Here is a 21,026-nt window from a genome sequence, read left to right as displayed (position 1 = left end):
GTTGGAGTCCTTGGGCTGAGAGTTGACCGCGTGGAACCGCTTCAACATGTCTCAGGTTCTTCCGCTCTCCAGAAAGATCCGTGTGCTGAGGATTGCTGGTCCCTCTGATTTCTGAACGAGGAGCGGCATTATGTGGTAGAGGTGAGCTGGACTCATTGGAGCTTCTAGCAAGATGAGAAGGTCCTGGTTTCTGCCATTGGTTGGTTGCGTGGGTTCCCTTATCCGATCCAGGCGAAATATCGAAGAATGTCGGCCGTTGGATCACAACTTTCGGGGTTGGTGAGTGGACAGGAATGTTTGCGTGCAATGAGTGAACAGGCGGAGTAGGGGTCGGGAGTCTCTCGGCAGTTCGCCGAACAAAAGGGCTTAAGCGTTGAGGGTTCGGCGAAAGGCTCTGATCGGCTTCCCGAATGGCTGGAGGCGCTCGATCTAGTACGCTCTTCGGTTGACTGACATTCTTTTCCGCTTCTTGTGGTTTACGGTCACGCTCGTTTAGAAAGCGGATGCGCGAGGCCACAGTTCCTTCGGCTGCTGGTCTTGTTCCAGTGTTTGAATCATTCTGTCCATCCACCAGTAATAGAAATGGAGTTCGATAGGGGTCGGAGGTATCGGTGCATTCCATCTGAAGCGAGAGAACAACCAAAGGATGGTGGCACCCAAAGAGTGAGCTCAAAGACCTCGGCGGGTCAGTAGGGACAAGATTTGAGGACCTGAGATGGTTGATTGGTCGTTTCCTAAGTCAACATGAGTGGAGTGAGTCGTTAGCCAGAGCCATCTTCTCTTCACAGAAGGCGCAGAGCATGGGCGCGGAGGTTGTGCCGATCCGCGTGACATGGCGAGCTAACATGGCGAGAGTAATGCACAGGTGGTCAGGAAAGCGCAATCCATTCAACTCGCTTTCTATGCACAGCGCCATTATTCAAGGTATCTATGCGACATTCTCTACTTGAGCGCAGCCTGGAGGCTCTCCAGAACCTATTATCCTGTTAGTTTCTATGTCCCTCTCCTCGTGTTGGCGTTCTCACCTCAAGCTCAGCCTGAGCCTCAGCAATGTCCACCTCCGAGCCACCGCCGCTGACAATCTTCTGGGCCTCGGCAATCTGGCTGCGGACGGCATCGGCGCTGAAGTCTTCGAGAGGGTAGGCCTCAGCAGCGTTGATGGTCATGTGGTTCTCGGGCTGGACGACAGCGAAGCCACCGGACAGGAAGAACTGCTTGCTGCCCTGCTCCTCAATGACCTCGACGAGACCAGGCTTGAGCTGCTCAATGGCAGGAATGTGCTGGGCCAGGACACCCATCTCGCCGCTCGCAGCAGGAATGTTGACCTGGATACTGTATCCATTCGCCATTAGTATATTATCGATCGAAAGGCGTGAAGGTTGAGTAGCGGAGGCTTGGTCGTCGGAGCGCGCCGAAAGATTTGAAGCCGGGAAAGCGGCAATGCACGTACACTTCGGAGGACTTGTAGATAGTCTGGAAGATTGGTTAGCCGCGCGCAACTTGAGCAGTACGGGAGCTTGACGAATTGCCCCGCCAAATCATCCCAATGGTTCCTTGACGTACCTGGTGAGGCAGGGCCAGGGAGAGCTTGAGCTTGTCCGAAGCAGCCTCAGCGTAGCCGCGGCGCTGGACAATGGGTGCGCGGAAAGCAGGGCGGGCGGCCCTGAAGGCGGTCCTGGCGACACGGAAGGAGTTCATGGTGACCGAATGGGTTGGCAGTGCGTTTGGTGATAGAAACCGATGGTGGAGCTGCGCTTGATGTTCTTCGGAACTCAAAAGCTTGGCGTCACATCACGTGTCAACAACCGACACCGGCGACGACATCTCTTCGACCTTCGGCATCACCTCAAGGATACTGTCCTCACTTCTCAAGATTCAATTATTGAATTATGGTGTTCTGGCTATACATTCCTATTTCCAGGATCTATTTACTCTTGGACATGCTCGCATGAGACGCCCATTTCTGCGGACTTGAGAGATCCACATGGAGCTGCCAGAACCGCCGACACGCTACTATGCGTTGAAGGCTCGCGCGCTCCGCTTCTTCTCCGTTTCGCAAGCATACGACTCAGCAGAATCGATATCGCCCCCGTTGAATTTTGCAATCTTGGGCCACGGGCAGAGCTTTGAGGTCCGGTTGCTCCCATCACTTGGCTCGTCGCTGACGATAAATTGCGGCTTCGCTCCATTCTCAACCCACTCCACCAACGCGTCAATACCATGGTAGTTTGCGGGTACAGACTCAAAGTTGGCTGCTGACCCGCAGTGGCCGCCACCTGTATCCGTTAGCTGGGCACGTGTGTTGGCCTTTAGAATCTACGAACCGGGAACCATGAAGAGAGAGAAGAAGTCAGAGACATCTCCCCCAAACCGTTGGTTGAGGGCGTTGAGATAGTCAATCGGAAGTGTCGCCGCGTTGTACGGATCAGCCCAACCTGTCTCTTCGTCAGAACTGGTCAATTTCCCAAATGCAGCACCTACCCTGGGATACGATCATCTTTCCGCCATGCTCTTTGAAGGACGTCAGATCTGTGCTGGTCTCATCAATGAAAGTTCCAGCAAACTCGTCCACCTTGTCAATGTCCGAAGCCCAATTGAAGGTATCCGAGCTGTAGTTCAAGTCGTTGAACACCAGATTCTGCAACAGGGCTATCGCGTACGAATCCGCTAGGGCTCCTTCTTGCCCAGATGCCCACTCCACTTCAGATCCGAGCGTGAACCCTGGATATACGACGGAGCCGTCTCGAGCGTCTTTTGGACCCGCATATATCGCCTTGGCTGCCTTCAATTGGACATCCGACAGACACGTTGTGCTATTGGGAGCATTCGGCTCACATGCCAAACTATCGATGTGGAAGTTGCATGAAAGAGGGTTCTGGACTAGTCCATCGGCGGCGCCGTCGTCGAGATCGCACTTTGCAGTAACTGCCGAAGTGATGTGTTCCAGCAAGGCTTGGCTCAGATATGCGTCGCCCTGTCTTTGTCAGCGAAGTTTTCTTCCAAGGGTTCTGGATCACGCTTTATACCTTTGTGTTCTGAGCATTCCAGAGGAACGACAGCATCAAATGAGAATACCAATGGCCCGGAGAACCCGCGTAAATGCCGTCGAACAAGTCAGGATGTCTTTGCGACAAAGCAAACCCTTGAGCTCCACCGGTCGAGCAGCCTGCATAGTAGCTATACTTTGCAGGCTCGCCGTAGAAGATTTGCACCAACTCCTTAGCCGTCGGTGTGAGCAGAGCCATGGACTCATGGATCCATGCCTTGACTTGGTCTTTGTCGTGCATGTAAGGCAGGTATGTGTTTGGAGCACCACCACCATCATTGTTCTCCGAAGCCAGATGTCCCGAATCACCGCCCACTACAGCAAAACCTTGATTCAAGTACTCGGTCATACTGGCGGTATCGACGACGCCTGCAAAACCTCCATTGCCTTTGAAAGTCAGCGCGCTCCACCGCACACGGGATATTTGCTTGCATACCGACGGCGAGGAATCTCTTGTTCCATACATCTGCCTGAGGCATCCACAATTGGATTCCCAGGGAATCATTGTTGCCATAGCTTATTTCCCCAAAGAGCCGGCAGAACGGGAGCTCGACATCCTCCACCGCTCCGACATCCGCAAAGCTAGTGTTGGTGATGTGAAGGTTTGCTAAGCCCTGCGAGCTTCCCGTCTGCAATTGGCCACACCTTGCATGAGTTTCTGGCAAACCTGCAACTTTGACTGGGCTAATTAAAAAAGTTAGTATAGACAAGGTTGCGGTTGCGGGAAGGACCGCTAGGCTTGACGATCTCCACATCGCTGCGAGCAGACGTTAGGAACACTCAGGATCGAAGCAGCAAGTCTCTGCTACCTTGATGCTCTGGAAGACCGATTTTCCTTGTCAATTCTCCTCACGAAGCATGCGCTTGACACTGCAAGTCAACGACGACAAACAGGGATAGCAACCATCTTTATTCCTCCGCACCTGGTGCTCCATGCCGAAAATCTTACCGCTTGTTTACTGGCCAAGCCGGACATCCAGAGCAAAAGGGCTAGTCTGCTCGCATTCAGGCTGTGGAAATTGGCAAAACTGTCATGTCGTCCCCACGTGCGAGCCTTGAGATGATGTCAAGTTTCCAGAAGTGGCATTCGTCAGCCCGGGTACCGGGTACATTTTGCTCCTTGACGAATCACAGAAGTGCGGCTCTTCACGCGGCTACTCATGCTCAGATAGCCAAGAACGCATAGACCCTAGATTCTCCGCCTCTGCCCACTTGCTCTTCATGCGGTCAGTCGTCACAGCAGACGGCAAATAATTGCAGCATACGAGTTTTACAACGCTCCTCTCATCTCTTCTCATCTGGGGACGAAAAACTGACGGAGCACTTTTTCGACTGGATGTGGGGGTGGTTGATCGGCGCGCGGGGATCTGGGGCCCTGGCCCAGACCCCGCGTGGGGCATTGGTTTGGACACAGGTAATATCCCAGACTCTTTTCAGGGACCAAACCACGCTGTTTCAAACGATGCTGAACAGGCAAGTCGAAGCGGAAAAGCACCTGCTTGGCCGAGAACTATTCATATCGTCCCCAGGGTCTTTTCGACATTCGTCAGGTATGTTACTCGCCGACAAGCTAACACGCTTTCTATCCGTCACAACATTTCGGGACTGAGATGGCGGAACAAAACCCGTGTCGCTGACGACCTTTCTTTGGAGAGTCCTGTCATAAAAGTTGTAACGTCAATGGCGAATTTCAACCTATTTTAATACAGTTTTTCGCTTATACTTTCGTCTTTTCGCGAGTCAAATCGCAATCACACGCATCGCAGGGAACTGCTACTCGACAATTTCATCTCTGGCAACAGCAGTGCGTCTCGAGACGCGGACAGTGTCAACTTTTTTTTTGCAGTGGCAACATCGCGAAGTCGTCTGCCCATTGTTGTCTCAGATGTCTCAGCAGCGGCAAACGTGGGGCCTAGCTCAATAATAGCAAGGCCAACATCGAACTCCCATGTTCTCGCCGTCGATCCAAGAAAACCTGGGTCTCCCTCTCAGTGGCCTGGTACCTTTTTTCTGTCCCCAGGGTGACCCATCCCCAGCGTCGAGTTTGAAATCCACGGGCCCCAGACTTTCACACCTGGCCATCAAGGCCACCGACGACATGGAGGTTCCAACGTCCATCAGGACGGACATTTTCTGCAGAGAATCGCCGGGGTGAAGGAGTTAGAGCCAGGTACCGACACTGGTTCGCGGATTCGACTGAAAGTCAATTGGAACTCACTTGACATGCGCAAGACCGACCAAGCGCCGGCGCGCGAAAAGCAGCGATGCTCGCTGTCGATAGACGATGTGACACAACGAGAAAAAGCAAAGTGACAGACTCGAGTGTCGAGCTTCGCTTACTGCATGTGTCACAGCCAGGATCAACAGGAGAAGGCAACATGCAGCGGCCAGCAGCCAACAGCCTGTCGAACCGAAATCACCGCGCAACGGCTCACGCATGATCAGTGACACCAAGAAGCCCTGCATCCACGCGCATGGCCTGGCTGGCTGGAAATGCCGACCGACGCACGCGCTTATCGAATCCAACAGAGTCTCGAGCTCTCGAGACCCTCCCCGCGACTGCTGCACAGCAGGCGCACCACCACTACCACATGCCCACCCGCCAGGCCGGTAGAGGGCCAGATGGCTGGCGCGTTCCGAAGCCTGTCATCGATGGACTCTGTGTCTGGCGGCGGCGGCGACGGGCCTGCGACTCGTCACAAAGTGCTGCCGACGCAGGACTGCAGGTCGCCAGCAGAAGAGGCGACGCCACGAGAACGAGAGACAGTGCGACTGGTCAATTGACGGCTGTTGCAGCGGGACACAGCTTTTTCTGTGCGAGGCTGAAGGAAGACGAGTGCCGATATCGTGCAAAGACGGTGGTTCTTGGCTCGTTCTGCCACTGGCACGCCCATTGACGTTTTGGTGGTCGTCTCTCATGCGCTGCGATGCGACGCGGCGACGAAAAATGTCTTGCCTCGAACTATGTGAGCAATGGGATACAGACGCACACACACACGTCCAGCGCGCACGAGCTGTCGGCGTGCGCGAGAGCTAGCACACGGCTGGAATGATTGAAGTGGCGTATTGGAGGCTATTGAGCGAAACCACCTCAACACCACCATTTTTACCACCACGACCTGCTGCGAATCCCGCAAACTGAACTTGGCGCGACCCACGTCTGCCTAGCCCATCTCGAGCACCAGACGCATATACGAATCTGAGGCATCGCAACGCAACACAACACCAAGAGGTATCAGCATCAGTACCTCGCCCCACCACCACCGCTCGTTCACTTGCGCCCTCGTCGACGGATGGCGACATCAGTCACAGTTACATCAGCACGCCACGCACGCCACCCACCTACGGCACCACACGCCCTCCCCCCTGTCCGTTCGGCAACTGGGATTGACGAGATCGCCAATCAGCCAGAAAGCTTGCCTCCCTGCATGTGCGTGGGTCCCGGTCACCAAGGGCCCTTGGAAAGTGTGAGGCCTGGGGAGGGAGGAGGGACTGTTGTTTCGCAGTTTCGCCTTTTCGCCTCCTCCTCCCCTCTCCGACGGCGCAGATGGAGCATCCTGGAGAGATTGATGGATGGTGGACCCTTTCCCATTGGCGCTGCAAGCATCCCAGGGTCCATCCCCACATTGTCAATGTTTGCTCGCGAGGGAGGTGAGCTCTCTCGCTTTCTTTGCCTCTCTCTCTCTCGCCTTCAACACATCATCAACCAATGAAGTCGACGCCCAACTCAACTCAACTCACCAAACGGGCCAACCAACCGCCTCACCCACCCATACCATACATCCAGCACAACTCTTCCTCGATTTCTTCTATGAGAAGCCGAATCCTCGCTCTTGTGGCGAAGAGGTAGTTGGTCGTCGTCCACATTCCGGGCCCCTCCACCACTCCACACACGCTGCTCCCCTGCCTGCCCAATGATCGATCCCTTGTTTCCCCCTACCCCTACCCCAGCCACATCCCCGCAAACCACCCTTCCTCCTTCCCCTCAACCCCAGATTTCGCCTCGCCTCGCCTCGCCTCGCCTCGCCTCGAGGGGCATTGGCATTGATCCCTGTTGTTGCAGGTTGCTCCCCTCTCGTCCGTGATGGTCGTGTTTTTTTGTGCGTGCTCCTGTACAGTACCACATGTACATTGGCTCGCAGTTCAATTCGTAGATATACGTAGGGAATGAATGGACAGAGATGTTGGAATTGGATATGGATATGGATAGAGAGAGAGAGTTTTTGTTTTTGTTTTTTTTTTTTATTTTCTCGATTGAAATGGCCCGGCCACGAGCAAGAAGAAGAGACGACGACGACGCAAGGAGATTTGTGGGGAAGTTCCTCCTCCTACATACGTAGGTGTATTCCTATACGCGCGAGTCGTACCGGTCAAGCGTGCACACTCCCTCCCCATTGACGCCAACTACTACTACTACTTCGAAGTCTCACAATTCGTAGCCCCCATCCATAGAACATTGTCAGAATATTCAGCAATGGGTGCAAGTGGATAGAAACATGAAGACTTCATTCACATTGTTTCAGCACCCACCCAGCGGCCCCCACCGACTGCTCAGACAAGGTGGTAGTACAAATGAGGGGCTACGTACCTACCTGGCCTATCCCATCCACCGCATCTGCATCTCGCACGCAGTAACTGGTGCTATTGCCGTTTAGCAGGTGGGTGGGCTGGAGGTCCCGCACACGCGCCCGCCGGCACTCTTGACTTGCGGGGGAGGCGAGGCGAGGTAGGTAGGGGGGGGGGGGGGGGGGGGGGGGGGGAGAGAGAGAAAGATGTAGAGTCCAGCCTACCTACCTGCCTACCTACCTGCCTACCTACCTACCTTCGTCCAAGCTACGTCGCCGACTTCGCTACTATCGTGTCTGTCTACCTTTCCCTCTGACAGACGGCTCACTTCTCCGTTGACTTTGTTGTTGTTGGCAGTCTGATCGCCGGCCGCTGCGTTCTTGACCTACCTCAACGCGCAGAGGATTTTTGCTTACCTTGCTTGCTTGACTGGCGTACCCTTGCCTCCTCATCCTCCCCCAGTCTGTACCCGAGGTGTGCCTGGATTGTCGTCACGCCTGCTTCTTCTTCTTCTTTCTTCATCCCAGTCCCATGGCCGCAGAACGAGGAGAAGAGGTGCTGCGCGAAAAGGGCGGCGCGACGGCGTCTGTCATCTCGTCCGCTGGCGGCGCCGCCAACAACAACAACAACAACAACAACAACAACAACAACAACAAAAACGCCAGCGTCGTCGAAGACGTCGACGTCGAGGCCGATGCCGGCAAGAGCGAGGGCGAGGTACGTACCTTTTCTAATACGCATCCACCATAATCACCCTCGCAACGCACTCACTCACTCGCCATCGTCCCGCGCAGTCGCCCAGCTCCATCAACGCGCTCCCGGCCATTGTGCACGGCGACTACAACGCGCACAACAGCAGTGCGGACCGCGCGCTGCTATGGCGGCAAGACTTGCGGCTGGTGCCCTTGACCAGCTTCTGCTACTTGCTGTGCTACCTGGACCGCTCCAACATTGGCAACGCAAAGGTGCTGAATGCGGCCAAGGGCAATGACTTGCTGACCGAGACGCACATGAACAATTGGCAGTATACCATTGCGCTCATGGTATTTTTGATCTCGTATACGTAGGTGGTCTTTGATTGTCCTGGTTGAGTGCTGGTAGTTGAGCTTGGAGGGAGGGGCGGATGGTGTTGTTGACTGATTCGTGGCGCTTGGCAGCATTTTCGAGGTGCCGTCGAATTACTTGCTCAAGAAGATGCGCCCGTCGCGGTGGATCGCTTTTCTGATGTTCTCGTGGGGCGCCGTCACCATCGGGCTAGGAGGCGCAAACAGTTTTGCGGCCGTCACCGGCGTGCGATTCCTGCTTGGAATTTTTGAAGCAGGTAAGTTAGCTGTTGGACAACATACCTCAATTGGTGCTCACAAATGCTGCAGGGTTGTTCCCGGGCCTTATTTATTACTTCAGTGAGTTCCTGGCAGGGACTGACTCTGTTGATACGCCAGTCTGATTGCTTCCTGTAGCTTTTTGGTACCGCACCGAAGAACGCAGCCTCCGCGCAGGGCTGATGCTCGGCTCGGCGTCGCTGGCCGGAGCCTTTGGCGGCGCCATTGCGTACGGAGTCGGGCACATGAATGGCACGAGCGGGCTGTCAGCGTGGCGATGGCTGTTTATCCTCGAAGGGATTCCTTCGTGTCTCTCGGCCATCCTCATTTTCCTGTGTCTGCCAGACTATCCGGAGACGGCCCGCTGGCTGTCAGACGCCGAAAAGGCGCTGGCGGCGGAGCGGCTGCGGCTCGATGGTAGCAAGGGCTCTGACGCCTCTTTGACGTGGAAGCAGGCAAAGGAGACGCTGACTGACTGGCGACTCTATGGCCACTACGCTCTGTACTTTGGCATCAGTTGTCCGTACAGCAGCTTAAGTCTCTTCACCCCGAGCATCACGGCGGGACTGAATTACGAGGGGTTGGAGGCCCAACTGATGACCGTACCGCCGTATGCAGTTGCATATGTCGTAACTCTTGCCGTGGCGTGGTCTGCGGATCATTTCAATGCGTAGGTTTATGACCAACCAATTCGCAAGAAAATGCTGACCATTCACTTGCTAGACGTGCTGTCCACTCGGCATGCCTAGCTACCGTTGGCGCACTAGGATTTTTGGCGTCCGCAGTCTTGCCCCCAGACGCTTATTTGGTTTGTCGGCTGTCATTCCCGGGTCCGTTCGAGGCTAACTGAATCAGCAACGCTACGGCTGTCTCATCGTTGGCACCGTCGGTTCCTTTGCGTGCATCCCGCCTCTCTTGGGATGGCTCTCATCCAACATTTTCAACACGGCTGCTACTGGTTTAGCGATCGCCATGAATGTGTCCTTGGGAGCTCCGGGTCAGATAACTGGCGTGTGGATCTACAAGGCTGACGAAAAGACTCGAGGGTATCCAACGGGACACTGGACAAACGCTGGACTGCTCTTTTTTGTGGCGGCAGGCGGCTTGGGCCTAAGGCTTTACTACCGCATGCTAAACAGGCGGACACTGAGGGGCGACGGAGATAGGCTGTACGTGTACTGAAACAGCTTCGGGTTTCGACAAGCGGCATCGAAGCAGATTCGAAGAGTAGAAGGAATTTGCGGACCCAAAACGTTTGGTGCCCCCATCTGGACCACACGGTGCTGCGTCACAGTGTTTTAGTCTTGCTGTTTTTGGTTGGCCTCGATACAGCTTGCCGGTGCTCCGGGAACCAAGGCAGAAAGTCGCGGGCAGACCCTTGCGACCCACCACGGTAACGGCTCCGCCATTCCCAAAATCTCAGACCACCGCAGTTCTCAACACCAACGTCCCAAGAAACTCAGACGATGACGTCGAATATCGTGATGGTGTGAAGCGAGAGCGCACCCGCGTTTTCCTCGTGTTGACTCACATATCATCTGATCTGCCGGTACCGCAAGAGCCACGGCTTGCCACTTGTCATGGCGACGATCACGGCTTGAGAGACAACCGTGTGCAAAACTCGGGGGGAGCGCATGTAGGACCCGGCCAATTTTTTCTTGTACCAAAAAGTGACGAAGGTACACCGCTTGTCGGCGGGGCAGTGCCGCCCCATTTTTGAAGTCGAGCAGAAGATGGCGAGTCGGTGTGGGTGGCGCGACCAGGTGTAGGCAAGCGATAGGACAGGAGGTTGAAGGTTTTTGCCGCGTCAAAGGCAAAAAGTGGATATGGGGTCGTCGTCGCTCGAGGCAACAGGAGTGCAAGTCGCGCGAGTAGCTACCGTATGCGGATGCGGGGCAGGTCGTAAGCAGGGCGGAAGCGTGGGAGCATTGGTTGGAGAAGGAGGAGGAGAAGGAGGAGATGGAGCTTGGGAATGTCGATGGTTGCGCTGGCAGGTGGAGGAGGAGAGTCGAGGCGACGTCATTGATGAAGAAAAGAGGTCTGTGTTGGATTAGTGCGGCGCCTTCTTCTGACCAAAGGCGTTGTGGAGATGGACTCGGGTAGAGCCGATTGGGGTTTGGTCAGATTTGGCCGTGGCCACGGACGGATGGCGGGCGTCCAACCAAAGCGCCCCGAGGCAAAAATAGGAGCTGCAAGATGATGGGAGAAGTCCTTGGCGGTTGATTATTTCCATGGGGAGAGAAGAAAAAAAAAGGTCGGCAAAAAGCCGTTGCAGCGGACCTTGTCGTCAGCTGCGCCGTCTGCAGGCAAAGGCGTTCGGGCCGAGTGGCCCTACCTATTCCTGCAGTAGCCGCATAGTCAGGAATGGTCGTGGTCGAGACGAGCTGTATCATTGCTCGCAACGGCGGAGGGTGGCGCACAAGTTCAGCTTTGACGGAGGGTCAGTTGTGTCGTCGGAAATGCACGTGGAGGAATGGGCGGACAGCATGGTGTAGGTGTGTCGATGTCGGACGGCATGGCCGAGTCAGTGCCGTGTCGAGAGCAGCAGTCGAGTTGAGGCAAGGACAGGGGTCCGGAGGGGCGCGTGAGCCGTGGCGCCGGCTGACGGCCAGGACTAGGACCGGACCAGGACAAGGGCCCAAGGTAAACAAAACAACTGCTCTGAGGCTCCCTTGCGAGAACCACCGTCCTGGAATCGTCGAAACAGGGAGACGGGAAGGCTCCAAAAGTTAGTTCAATACGTGAGGAGCCATGTCGATGACGGCTCACCGCCTTCATGTTGTATCTGTGCTGCTTCCCGCCTAGGTGTGGATCTGATATGCACAAAGAGAGAAGCATCGCCGCCACCTGGTCGCACAACGACTGCACGGCAGATCGCGACACGGAGAGAGGCCGGATGGTGAAGATGCGGGCCAGAAGCAGGCCTAAGACGAGAGGAGAGATGAACAGGAACAGACAGCGCTTCAAGGCCTTTTCCTAGAAGATGGGCTCCTAATCAGGCCACTTGGTTTTGCGCAGTTGCCGCGAGGTCTGGAGTAGGGAAGCGCCGCGCATGACTAGGGGCGGCAGAGGTGGTTGGACGGGTTTGCTCTCTCAGGGTCCAGGACCAGGAAGCATCGCGACGTGTCGGGATCCATGCAGCTGGAAGCCATGTGACATGAGGCTTGAGAATACTGAGAGAGATGGTGTAGTGGACAGACAGTATTTACGAAAGTCGAAGTGGTTGTCGTTGGAGAATTAACGAGGCCCAGATCCAACGCCCCCAGCGCCGTTGTGATTGGCGGGGGCGTCGTCGCTATCAATTGATCTCACAAGTGACATGAGCGGGCTGTTGCTCGGCGCATCCCAAGGGAATCTCGCAATCTTGTCGGCGTTGCAGCAGTGATGTTCTTCTCTTTTCCCTCCGTCATCCCACCCGTGCGTCGCACCCAGCCGCCCTGAACCCTGCCCAAGACTGCCAACGTCCACTTTTGGCTACCTTATGCCAGACACCCCCAGTCACAAGCCTGTCCACCAAGACCCTCTGCTTCCTCTCCACCCGCCCTCTCTCTCTTTTCTACTGTATCCTCTCTCTCTTCCAACCCAACCCAACGACAGGCCTGGCCCTGACCCTCTGTCCCACGCCGCTACCATCCGTACCACTGCCGCGCACCGCTGCTTCGAGGCGCCTGCAGCTTGCACCACACCACCATTCGCTATTGGATCCTCCCCACGCGTCCCCTGCGATACCCTCTCACCGGCTTCCCTCTGCCGCCATTTTCAGTTATCTGCCCTCGACTGGCCCTCTGTCCACCGACTGCCTATCCGCCGCCGCCTCTTGCCCGACACTGAACACCGTACGTACTCTGCGCTTCCCTTTTCATCCAACGCTCCGCATGTCGATCAGGAGATCCCAAAAAAACCACCTGCACCAAGCGCGAGCTTGGGTCCCCACTGCAATTTTATGCACCTCTCTTTGCTTTGCCCTCCTCCTCCGCGTGCTTGTCCAACATGAGCCTCTCAACTGACACTCCGTAGCACCGCTTTGGCTTTGGCAATTCTGTCTCAGCCGCCTCACCTCCTCCGCCTCTCCCTCCGCCGTCGCCTCCCTCTGATCTCCCGCGACCTGCCCCAGAGCCCCTGACGTACATAGCTCGTCGATATTTTCTTCTGATCCGCTGGTAAATGTATCAGGTTTGCCAAAGCATCCGACATGGACACTGAGGATGGAAACACGTTCATAAAGGTTTGTTTGCGCCGTTTCTGCCCTCCGACACGCTTCATGCTAACTGCTTGGCTTGTCTAGAACCTTGCACACTTTGTTCGCACTCACGAAAAGGCCCTGGCAAATGCTCTGCAACTGCGGAGACAGTCTCTCAAGAATGGAGCCTCAACCACGTCGGCTGCTGGGCCGACTTCGCCTACCGCCACATCTTCCGCCTCCACCTTCGCGGCCGCTCTGTCGCTCCCCTACCTCAACTTTGCCTCTCACAGCATAAAGCCCGTGAAGCTCACCCTCACTCCACACCACCTCTTCTACCTGCTCTCTCGATTCGAGGAGCTGGGTATTCCCGTGGGGCCCATGAACGTTCGGCTGGAAAATATTCACTCGGACTCGTCCCCAACCAACTATGTCTCCTTCCTCAGCCAAGCGCAGAGGAAGAAGAGTGGCATATCTGACCGGGATTCAATCCACTCGGTAACAAGCATGCGCAGTGTGGTGTCCGGCATGTCATCTCTCTGGGCAAGCTTTGGACTCTCGTCCAACTCCGCGGCCAAGACGGAAAAGCAAAAGGTTGCCGTCAAGGAAGATTTGATCTACCTTTACTCGGCCTTTACCAAGATTCCTTGTCTTCGGCTAGCCCCGGACCACAAAGCTCGTCTCATCGCTGGTTATGAGGAGTTTCCCTTTGACACAGCAGTCCCGCTCTTCATCTTCAAGAATCTCAGCGCTCTGGAGATCATTGACGTCGACTTTCGCCAATTCTATGGCTGGGACCGTCTGGCCGAACAGCTCCGAAGCCTTACCATCAAGCGTGGCGGTGTCGAGGAGCCTACAGATCTGCTAATAAACATCGTGCTCGACGATGCGGACAAGCGGCGGAGAAGGTCCGCAAAAACCTCGCCTTTCCCAGTCTTCCCGCCTCCCGGCTCCACCAGCCCAGGAAGCAAGAGTGCAGAGGTTGCACGCTCAGTTTTTTCCCCGCCGTCGCCCACAATGTTCGATAGGCGAGCTTCCATAGCTGCGCCTCAAGCCTTGTCCATGGGACGACAAGAATCAACTGGATCCAGACGCACCAGGAGGCGAAGCATCTCACCCGCGAGGCCCAAGACTGCAAGGCATGGATCGTATGCGCATGCGCGTACAAGCACCCCCAACCTCCGACGTTCGTCCGGTAGCTCCGGGTCCAGTGGTCGATCGACAACCCCGCGAGGAAGCTCCTCGAACTTGCTGGCCCTTGGCGCTCTCTCGCCAAACAAGTGGCGTTTTCTGAAGCATCTCAGCCTGGCTGAAAATGGCCTCTCGACCATTTCGGCCGGCGCGCTTGCACCACTGGCCAACACGCTCCAATCCCTTGACCTGTCATCGAACCTGTTCACCGAGATTCCAGACAGCCTCGCCACGCTGACATCCCTGAGGGCCCTCAACCTCTCCCACTGCATGATTGAGCTGCTCCATTCGCTGGCGCGGAACCCACTGCCTGCCATTACCACATTGAATTTGCGTGCTAACCGCCTGGTCTCCCTCGCCGGCATCGAGCGGCTGCTCTCACTGGAACGTCTGGATCTTAGGGAGAACAGACTTACTGACCCTGTGGAGATTGCTCGCTTGACCGGTATCCCAGAGCTGCAAGAGATCTACGTCCAAAAGAACCCGTTCTGCAAAATCCACTCCAACTACCGCGTGACCATTTTCAACCTGTTTCGAAGTTACCCGGGCTACACCGAAGACATCATCATTGATTCGGCCCCACCCGGCTATAGTGAACGCAAGCAGCTTGTGGATCGTGTACCCGAGAATGCGCCTCCCCCTGTCATTCAGCTGAAACCCATAGAGGACATTTTTGCGGAGACGAGTGCCGCCCCAGTGCAGGCACCCCAGGTGCACTCCTCTGGCGACGAGCGTCCAGCGGGCCACGAGGGCACAAAGAAGGTGCATGGTGAGCAGCGTGTTGTTGGCTCCATCAAGAAGCGGAGAGGGCCCAAGCGAAGGATTGTGGAGCTGTCTCAAACAGATGGCTCTGCCCATCAACGAACCGATTCGGCCATGATGTCCTCGCCGCAGGCCCCCAAGCCTGCTCCTCCGGCAGATGGCGTGTACGGCGGCAACCCTGAAGTCGCTGCTGGCCGGACCACGACGACGGCCGCCGCGCAAACCCACCAGCTACCCCAGATTGACACCAGAATCAGCTCAGCGCCGCTCGCAACGGAGCTTGACTTTAGCTCCCTGGTCACCAAAGAACACGATGTCGGAAGCGACCTTTACAAGAAGAAGATTGAAGCACTCAAAAACGACTTTGGTCAAAGCTGGCTCAACGCGCTGAGCGAAGAGACTTGGGACAGCAAAACGAGCATCGCTTATCAAGATGCCGTGAGCCCCACGATGAAGCCCACACTTTCGTCGAGGGCTGCCAGCCAGAGCATCGTTTCTGGAGGCAGGACCCTTGGATAAAGCAAAAACAAGGAAAAAAAAGAGCCGGTGATGTTTTCCAGGAAAAGCGTTACAAAAAAGGACAAAGGTTCAAGGACACCGAAAAGGGGTTCGGTCTTACGAAAGGCACGACTTTTCTCTCTCTCTCTCCACTTATTGGTTTTGACAGCGGCTCTCGAGGATGATTTTGCGTTTGGAGCATGCAACGGCGGCGTTTTGATGCACTGAATGGGAGGGGGCTTTTTCCAGATATCCACTTGTGTCTGATTGTATAGTTTGTTGTTTAGTTGCCGCATCAGCATGATGAGCCAGAAGGGGCTCATGGTCGCCAGGTTTTTCCTCGTTTCGACTCAACGGCCCCTGTATTTTTATGGGAGAGGACATTGCTATTCGCGTTGGAGACGGCTCTCTGGACTACGCGCGCGCGCAAGTGTATAGACTTGGGGACCTTGGCGGCTTGGTCATTTCCTTTTTTTCTCATATTTTTGTCGAAAGGGACGGGACAGTTGATTAAAGGCGTGGGTGGAATGGGTCAACGAATAGCGAATGCTACGATTGAACTGAAATTGGAGTCGTGTTCGTGGTGGTGCTCACGTGACGCCAAGTAGCTGTGCCGTTCCTAGAGAGCAGTGGACGAGTTGGAAGACGAGCCGGCGGCGGGGGGTACATGGCGTGCGTCAAGGCGCGTCGTGGAGGGGCAAATGTTGTGCATGGCATTTTTTTTTTGTACATGAGTGGGCGTGAGGAAGAGGCCAGAAAGGTCGAAAGATAGGGCTGTGCGGTGGCCATGAACAGGTAGTTGTAAAAGAAGGGTGTTGGCTGTGGTTATGCAGGCAGGCTAGACCAAAGAAAGCACGGAAATAATTTGAACAAGAAGACGACGACGACGACGACGACGCTATGGGCATGCAATGGAAAGAAAGGTATGCAGGCCAGCAGAGGTAGGTGTCTAGGGCGGCATGCCGCGTCAGGCCGGGAGCAGTAGGTTGAATACACAGTGTAGGGTGCTTTGTTTTTGTTCTTTCAGGAGAGTGGAAAGAAGAGAGTGAGTGGATGAAGACGACTGGAGGTTGACCGGTAATTGATTGAAAAAGAGTCGTCTGTTGTTGTCCACATACTGTAGTCTGGCCCTGTCGGCACCCGCGCACCCTCGCTCGCTGCCAGTGGAGTGCTCGCTCGTCCCACGCCTGCGCCCACCGCGCGCCCATCCCATCAGGTCCGCATCTCTTTCTCCCTCGTCTCCTCTCCCCCTCCGTCGCACCCTCTGCCTCCAGACTGCACTTTGTCTCCTCATCGCCTCTTGTCCTCGCGCATCCCTTCGGTTCGCATCTGCTCTGCTGAAACGCATTCCTCGATTGCGACTCTGGACGCTCTGCAATTTGCGGCCAGAGACCGTGCATTCCTGCCCGTTCCTAAACGAGAGAAGGCTCACTTCAAACTTCACGTCGACCGCCGCCCGCTTCCAACACCAAGCAACTCATCAGCCTCACCACCCGACCGCTCCATCACGCCCAACGACTCTGCCAGACACTGCACCCCGCCCTCGAGAGCCTGCTTCGCGTCCTTGCGTGACGTGCACTCGACCTGCTGCAGCCGCGACCCAGCTTGGCGGTGAATTGCCATACGCTCGACCGAGCCACGTCCTCTTGACTCCAGCCTCCTGTGCTTGCTGACAACCCACCGACTGCCCGCGACCGTCTCAAGACCACTTCGCATCGGCAACTCGACTCGTCTGACGCCCGTCCATCTCGTCCACAGTCGCGTGATAGCACCTTCGCCGACGGGCGACCTTTCGAGGGGCTCAAGAGCCAAAACGCCACTACCCAACCCGAATTGATCTGAATCACCGCTCAAAGCACAAGTTGTCTGCTGGAGTCGGGGTTCCTCGGGTCACAGGCAAGTTTTTCCCCGTCGCTTTCACCACCCATCCACTCCGCGCTCCCATTCCACCGCCCTCTCCACCCTTCTCCTGCCCACGCCAACACGCTATCCCTCATCAGTCGCACAGCGACAACCTGCACATTCGCTGACAAACCCCAGACCAGGGCTTCGCAACACCTTCATCTCCTCCGAGAAAGGCGCGTCGTCAGCCTCAGCTGGGCGCCAGCTCTGCAACCTCTCCTCTCCTTCCCTTTCTCATCCACGCGGCTGCCATCGGCAACCCTCCACCATGGCGGAACAAGAGGTGGATTTGGACTCCATCATAGACAGACTTTTGGAGGTGCGAGGAAGCCGGCCTGGCAAGCAGGTCCAGCTCCTCGAGACGGAGATTCGCTATTTGTGCACCAAGGCCCGTGAGATTTTCATCTCGCAGCCCATCCTCCTGGAGCTTGAGGCTCCAATCAAGGTACGTGTCACGTCGGTGCCAGGGCCGCTCTCGAGGCCCCTTTGGACCGTGCAAGTGTGATTGACATTGCCCCAGATTTGCGGCGATATCCACGGACAATACTACGACCTCTTGCGTCTGTTCGAGTATGGCGGATTCCCTCCCGAAGCCAACTACCTGTTCCTCGGCGACTACGTGGACCGTGGCAAGCAATCGCTCGAGACCATTTGCCTGCTCCTTGCATACAAGATCAAGTACCCGGAGAACTTTTTCATCCTCCGCGGGAACCACGAGTGCGCTTCCATCAACAGAATCTACGGCTTCTACGATGAGTGCAAGAGGAGGTACAACATCAAGCTTTGGAAGACCTTCACTGACTGCTTCAATTGCCTGCCAATTGCGGCAATCATTGACGAGAAGATTTTCACCATGCACGGCGGTCTGAGCCCCGACCTTAACTCGATGGAGCAGATTAGGCGCGTGATGAGGCCGACTGATGTAAGCCCCGTCTTTGACAAGTTTGCCATTGAGCTTCTGAAGACAAGATGAAGAGAGTGTTGCTGGGTGGTGGACTTTTTCTAACACTGGCAGATCCCCGACTGCGGTCTGCTCTGCGACCTGCTGTGGTCCGATCCTGACAAGGACATCACGGGCTGGAGCGAAAACGACAGAGGTGTCTCGTTCACCTTTGGCCCCGACGTCGTCTCGCGGTTCCTGCAGAAGCACGACATGGACCTCATCTGCCGCGCCCATCAGGTCGTCGAGGATGGCTACGAGTTCTTCTCCAAGCGACAGCTGGTTACGCTCTTCAGCGCGCCCAACTACTGTGGCGAGTTCGACAATGCGGGCGCCATGATGAGCGTCGACGAGTCCCTCCTCTGCTCGTTCCAGGTAAGCACAGCTTTCCGTCTGAGACCCGCTGCCACACTAAGCTAACGCCCCGCTTCCAGATTCTGAAACCAGCCGAAAAGAAGCAAAAGTACGTCCGCAACATGGGCTCAGTCAAACCCGTTACTCCTCGCAGCAGCAAGAAGTAAAGAATGAGATGGTCTGTGAACAATTTACCGATGTTTTCCTTGCAGCAGGTTCGGCCGGAGATAGAGCGTCCTCCTTTCCGTCATGATCAACGCGTCCCCGTCCGTCCGACGACCGAACAAACCACGGCCTGTATCCATTATGAGCTTGCTTGTATCGCGAAGCACCTCTTCCTCCCACACCTGGCGAATAAAATCGATCAGAGAAATGTCACTTGGCGGTTTTCCCTCCTTCCCTTTTTCCCTCTCATTCGGCAGTTAATTGAATCGGCTTCCACCGACATCGAGACCAACGAGTTCTAAAGAACTATCGACTTTCACAGCACTAGACGGTTGACAAGCGCACGGCGTCTCCTCTTCTCACAACATCCTCTTCGTCTTGGCTCCGCCGGCGTATGCGAGACGAAAAAGATCCAACATCACGACCGACGACGCGCACACTTGCAGAGACAAAGGAACGTCGAAACAAAACTTGATGGAAAGAAGAGGGAGAAGAAAAGAAGTAAGAGCTGAGCTTTGGCTGCTCTCCTTTCTGCGGGGCCGGGGGGCGGGCTAAAACTCAGGTTCTCTTTCTTTTCAATTCTTTTCCTTTTCTTTGTTGTTGTTGGGATTGATAGCACACAAACACACACAACTGGACAAATGCAAAGCGAGAAAGCGGTACTACTTCTCTACTACTCTTTTGAACAACGAACCCTCGGATGGCTCTCAACGAAGAGGGGGGGAGGTCGACTTCCACATTGACAATGCTCTGATATGATGATTGGGGGGGTTCTTCCTCTTTTTCTCTTTTTTTTTCACCTGTCGATAAACAACGCAACACCTTGAACGTACCCGAGTCTCCCGCTTTGCGCTTGTCCATGGATCGCTCTAACCGGAATCGCCCAACCGAAACCCCTCTTCGCCCGTCGCAGTCGGTGTGCTGGATAATTGTTCGATGGTTCAATGGCTCGGATCGCTAGCTCGACAGAACAGGTGGGGTATCCGGATGGTGGTGGTGGTGGGCAGCAGCAGCAGCAGTGGTGGCGGGATACATATATGGCTGCTTCTTTTCTTCTTTCTCTCTTCCCCCCCCCCCCCCCCCCCCTCTCTCTCCTCTACCCTCGTCGTTTTCTTTGCCCGTGTCTCATCTTTTTTCGCCGTTACATCGTTCCCTACACCTCTTGCGCGTTTCTTCTTCTCTCGCCTGTGGTATTGCTCTGAGACGCTTCGCTAGCTCACTCCTGATGGATACTGCTCACTCCTGGTGGATACTGACAAATGGATGGATGGATGGATGGATGGATGCGTAATGTGTCGTCGTCGTCGTCGCCGTGGTACGTACGCCTTTGGTCGGTAGGTAGGTATGGTTGCTGGGGTGCGGTGGTTGTGATGGATGGAACGAGGGAGCTCTGTCGGCTGTCTGTGCGTTGCTTTGTTTTGCTTTGTTTTGCGTTGGCTTTGGCTTTTTGGTGGCAAGCGGAGGGGCAGGAGGTGAATGTGCTGGTAGATGTGCTGCTGTGTTGATGGGGAGTGGGGTGGGTGGTGTAGGAGGGAAGGGTAGGGTAGCTATAGTACCTCAAAGAGCCGATTTCTATCCACCGTGTCCATCAGTCTCTGGTGTGTGGTGCGATCTATCGTGATGATGATGACAACCCGGTCGAGGCAGTCCAATTCACCAAGAATCCTCTTCCTCTCCGTCTTTTTCTTCCCCCGTGGCCAAGACCTCTTCCCAAGACCGACTCCTTCTGCCTCGTGGACCTCGCACTCACTTTGCAGCCAACGCCCACGCCTGCGCCTACGCCTACGCCGACTGGTTCGGTTTTCCTTTTGAAGGGTGTGTTGGAGGAGTGCTGAACAGGCCGGGTTGGTCCTGCGACGTCTTGAATGTCGAGTTGTTTGATCATTCAATGTTTTCGATTTTTGAGCCATGAGGTAGGTAGGTCTCTGAGCTGAACAAATGCAAGAAAGATGACTTGCTCCGCCTCGACAATTTGATGTGGCGAGATGGAACAACCAAATCTAGGTCTACTACTGCGTGCTCTTGCACAAGACTCCCCGGTGGCACCAGTGTCTGGTCGGTTGACATGATGTCAGCTACCTGTCCAGAAATGGGGTGAAG

At 55.4% G+C, this 21,026-nt stretch overlaps 6 protein-coding genes across 6 annotated transcripts; 4 read left to right on the top strand and 2 right to left on the bottom strand.

Moving 5' to 3' along the window:
- Positions 1-942: 942 nt before the first annotated feature.
- BKA78DRAFT_352662 (ATP synthase) lies at positions 943-1,698 on the bottom strand (the record flags this gene model as incomplete). Its single annotated transcript, XM_066891396.1, has 4 exons — positions 943-975; positions 1,026-1,332; positions 1,451-1,473; positions 1,564-1,698. 4 exons carry the CDS (start codon positions 1,696-1,698, stop codon positions 943-945), a joined length of 498 nt encoding a protein of 165 aa, XP_066744151.1.
- Positions 1,699-2,013: 315 nt separating this feature from the next.
- BKA78DRAFT_352661 (tannase and feruloyl esterase) lies at positions 2,014-3,525 on the bottom strand (the record flags this gene model as incomplete). Its single annotated transcript, XM_066891395.1, has 5 exons — positions 2,014-2,276; positions 2,325-2,435; positions 2,482-2,974; positions 3,027-3,433; positions 3,483-3,525. The coding sequence occupies 5 exons, from the start codon at positions 3,523-3,525 to the stop codon at positions 2,014-2,016; spliced, it is 1,317 nt and encodes a 438-aa protein (XP_066744150.1).
- Positions 3,526-5,883: 2,358 nt separating this feature from the next.
- BKA78DRAFT_313832 (uncharacterized protein) lies at positions 5,884-7,044 on the top strand. The gene has a single exon (XM_066888416.1). The coding sequence runs from the start codon at positions 6,340-6,342 to the stop codon at positions 6,757-6,759; it is 420 nt and encodes a 139-aa protein (XP_066744149.1). The 5' UTR covers positions 5,884-6,339; the 3' UTR covers positions 6,760-7,044.
- A 752-nt stretch (positions 7,045-7,796) lies between these two features.
- On the top strand, positions 7,797-10,606 carry BKA78DRAFT_336655 (major facilitator superfamily domain-containing protein). Its single transcript, XM_066890236.1, has 7 exons — positions 7,797-8,329; positions 8,407-8,675; positions 8,770-8,933; positions 8,986-9,015; positions 9,073-9,604; positions 9,658-9,742; positions 9,790-10,606. Exons 1-7 carry the CDS (start codon positions 8,144-8,146, stop codon positions 10,114-10,116), a joined length of 1,593 nt encoding a protein of 530 aa, XP_066744148.1. The 5' UTR covers positions 7,797-8,143; the 3' UTR covers positions 10,117-10,606.
- A 2,520-nt stretch (positions 10,607-13,126) lies between these two features.
- On the top strand, positions 13,127-15,481 carry BKA78DRAFT_235653 (uncharacterized protein; the record flags this gene model as incomplete). The annotated part of the gene is made up of 2 exons (XM_066883844.1): positions 13,127-13,159; positions 13,220-15,481. Coding segments are annotated over 2 exons (2,295 nt in total), but the record flags the coding sequence as incomplete, so codon positions are not given.
- A 1,934-nt stretch (positions 15,482-17,415) lies between these two features.
- BKA78DRAFT_131752 (Metallo-dependent phosphatase-like protein) lies at positions 17,416-19,206 on the top strand. The gene is made up of 5 exons (XM_066882605.1): positions 17,416-17,461; positions 17,606-17,912; positions 17,988-18,389; positions 18,483-18,782; positions 18,842-19,206. Exons 2-5 carry the CDS (start codon positions 17,736-17,738, stop codon positions 18,926-18,928), a joined length of 966 nt encoding a protein of 321 aa, XP_066744146.1. The 5' UTR covers positions 17,416-17,461; positions 17,606-17,735; the 3' UTR covers positions 18,929-19,206.
- Positions 19,207-21,026: the final 1,820 nt, after the last annotated feature.

The sequence above is a fragment of the Phyllosticta capitalensis genome, assembly GCF_038381095.1.
Source record: "Phyllosticta capitalensis strain CBS 128856 chromosome Unknown BKA78scaffold_5, whole genome shotgun sequence".
Lineage (NCBI taxonomy): Eukaryota > Fungi > Ascomycota > Dothideomycetes > Botryosphaeriales > Phyllostictaceae > Phyllosticta > Phyllosticta capitalensis.
Note: the sequence above shows the minus strand (reverse complement) of the source record. Positions and strands in the feature narration are given on the sequence as shown.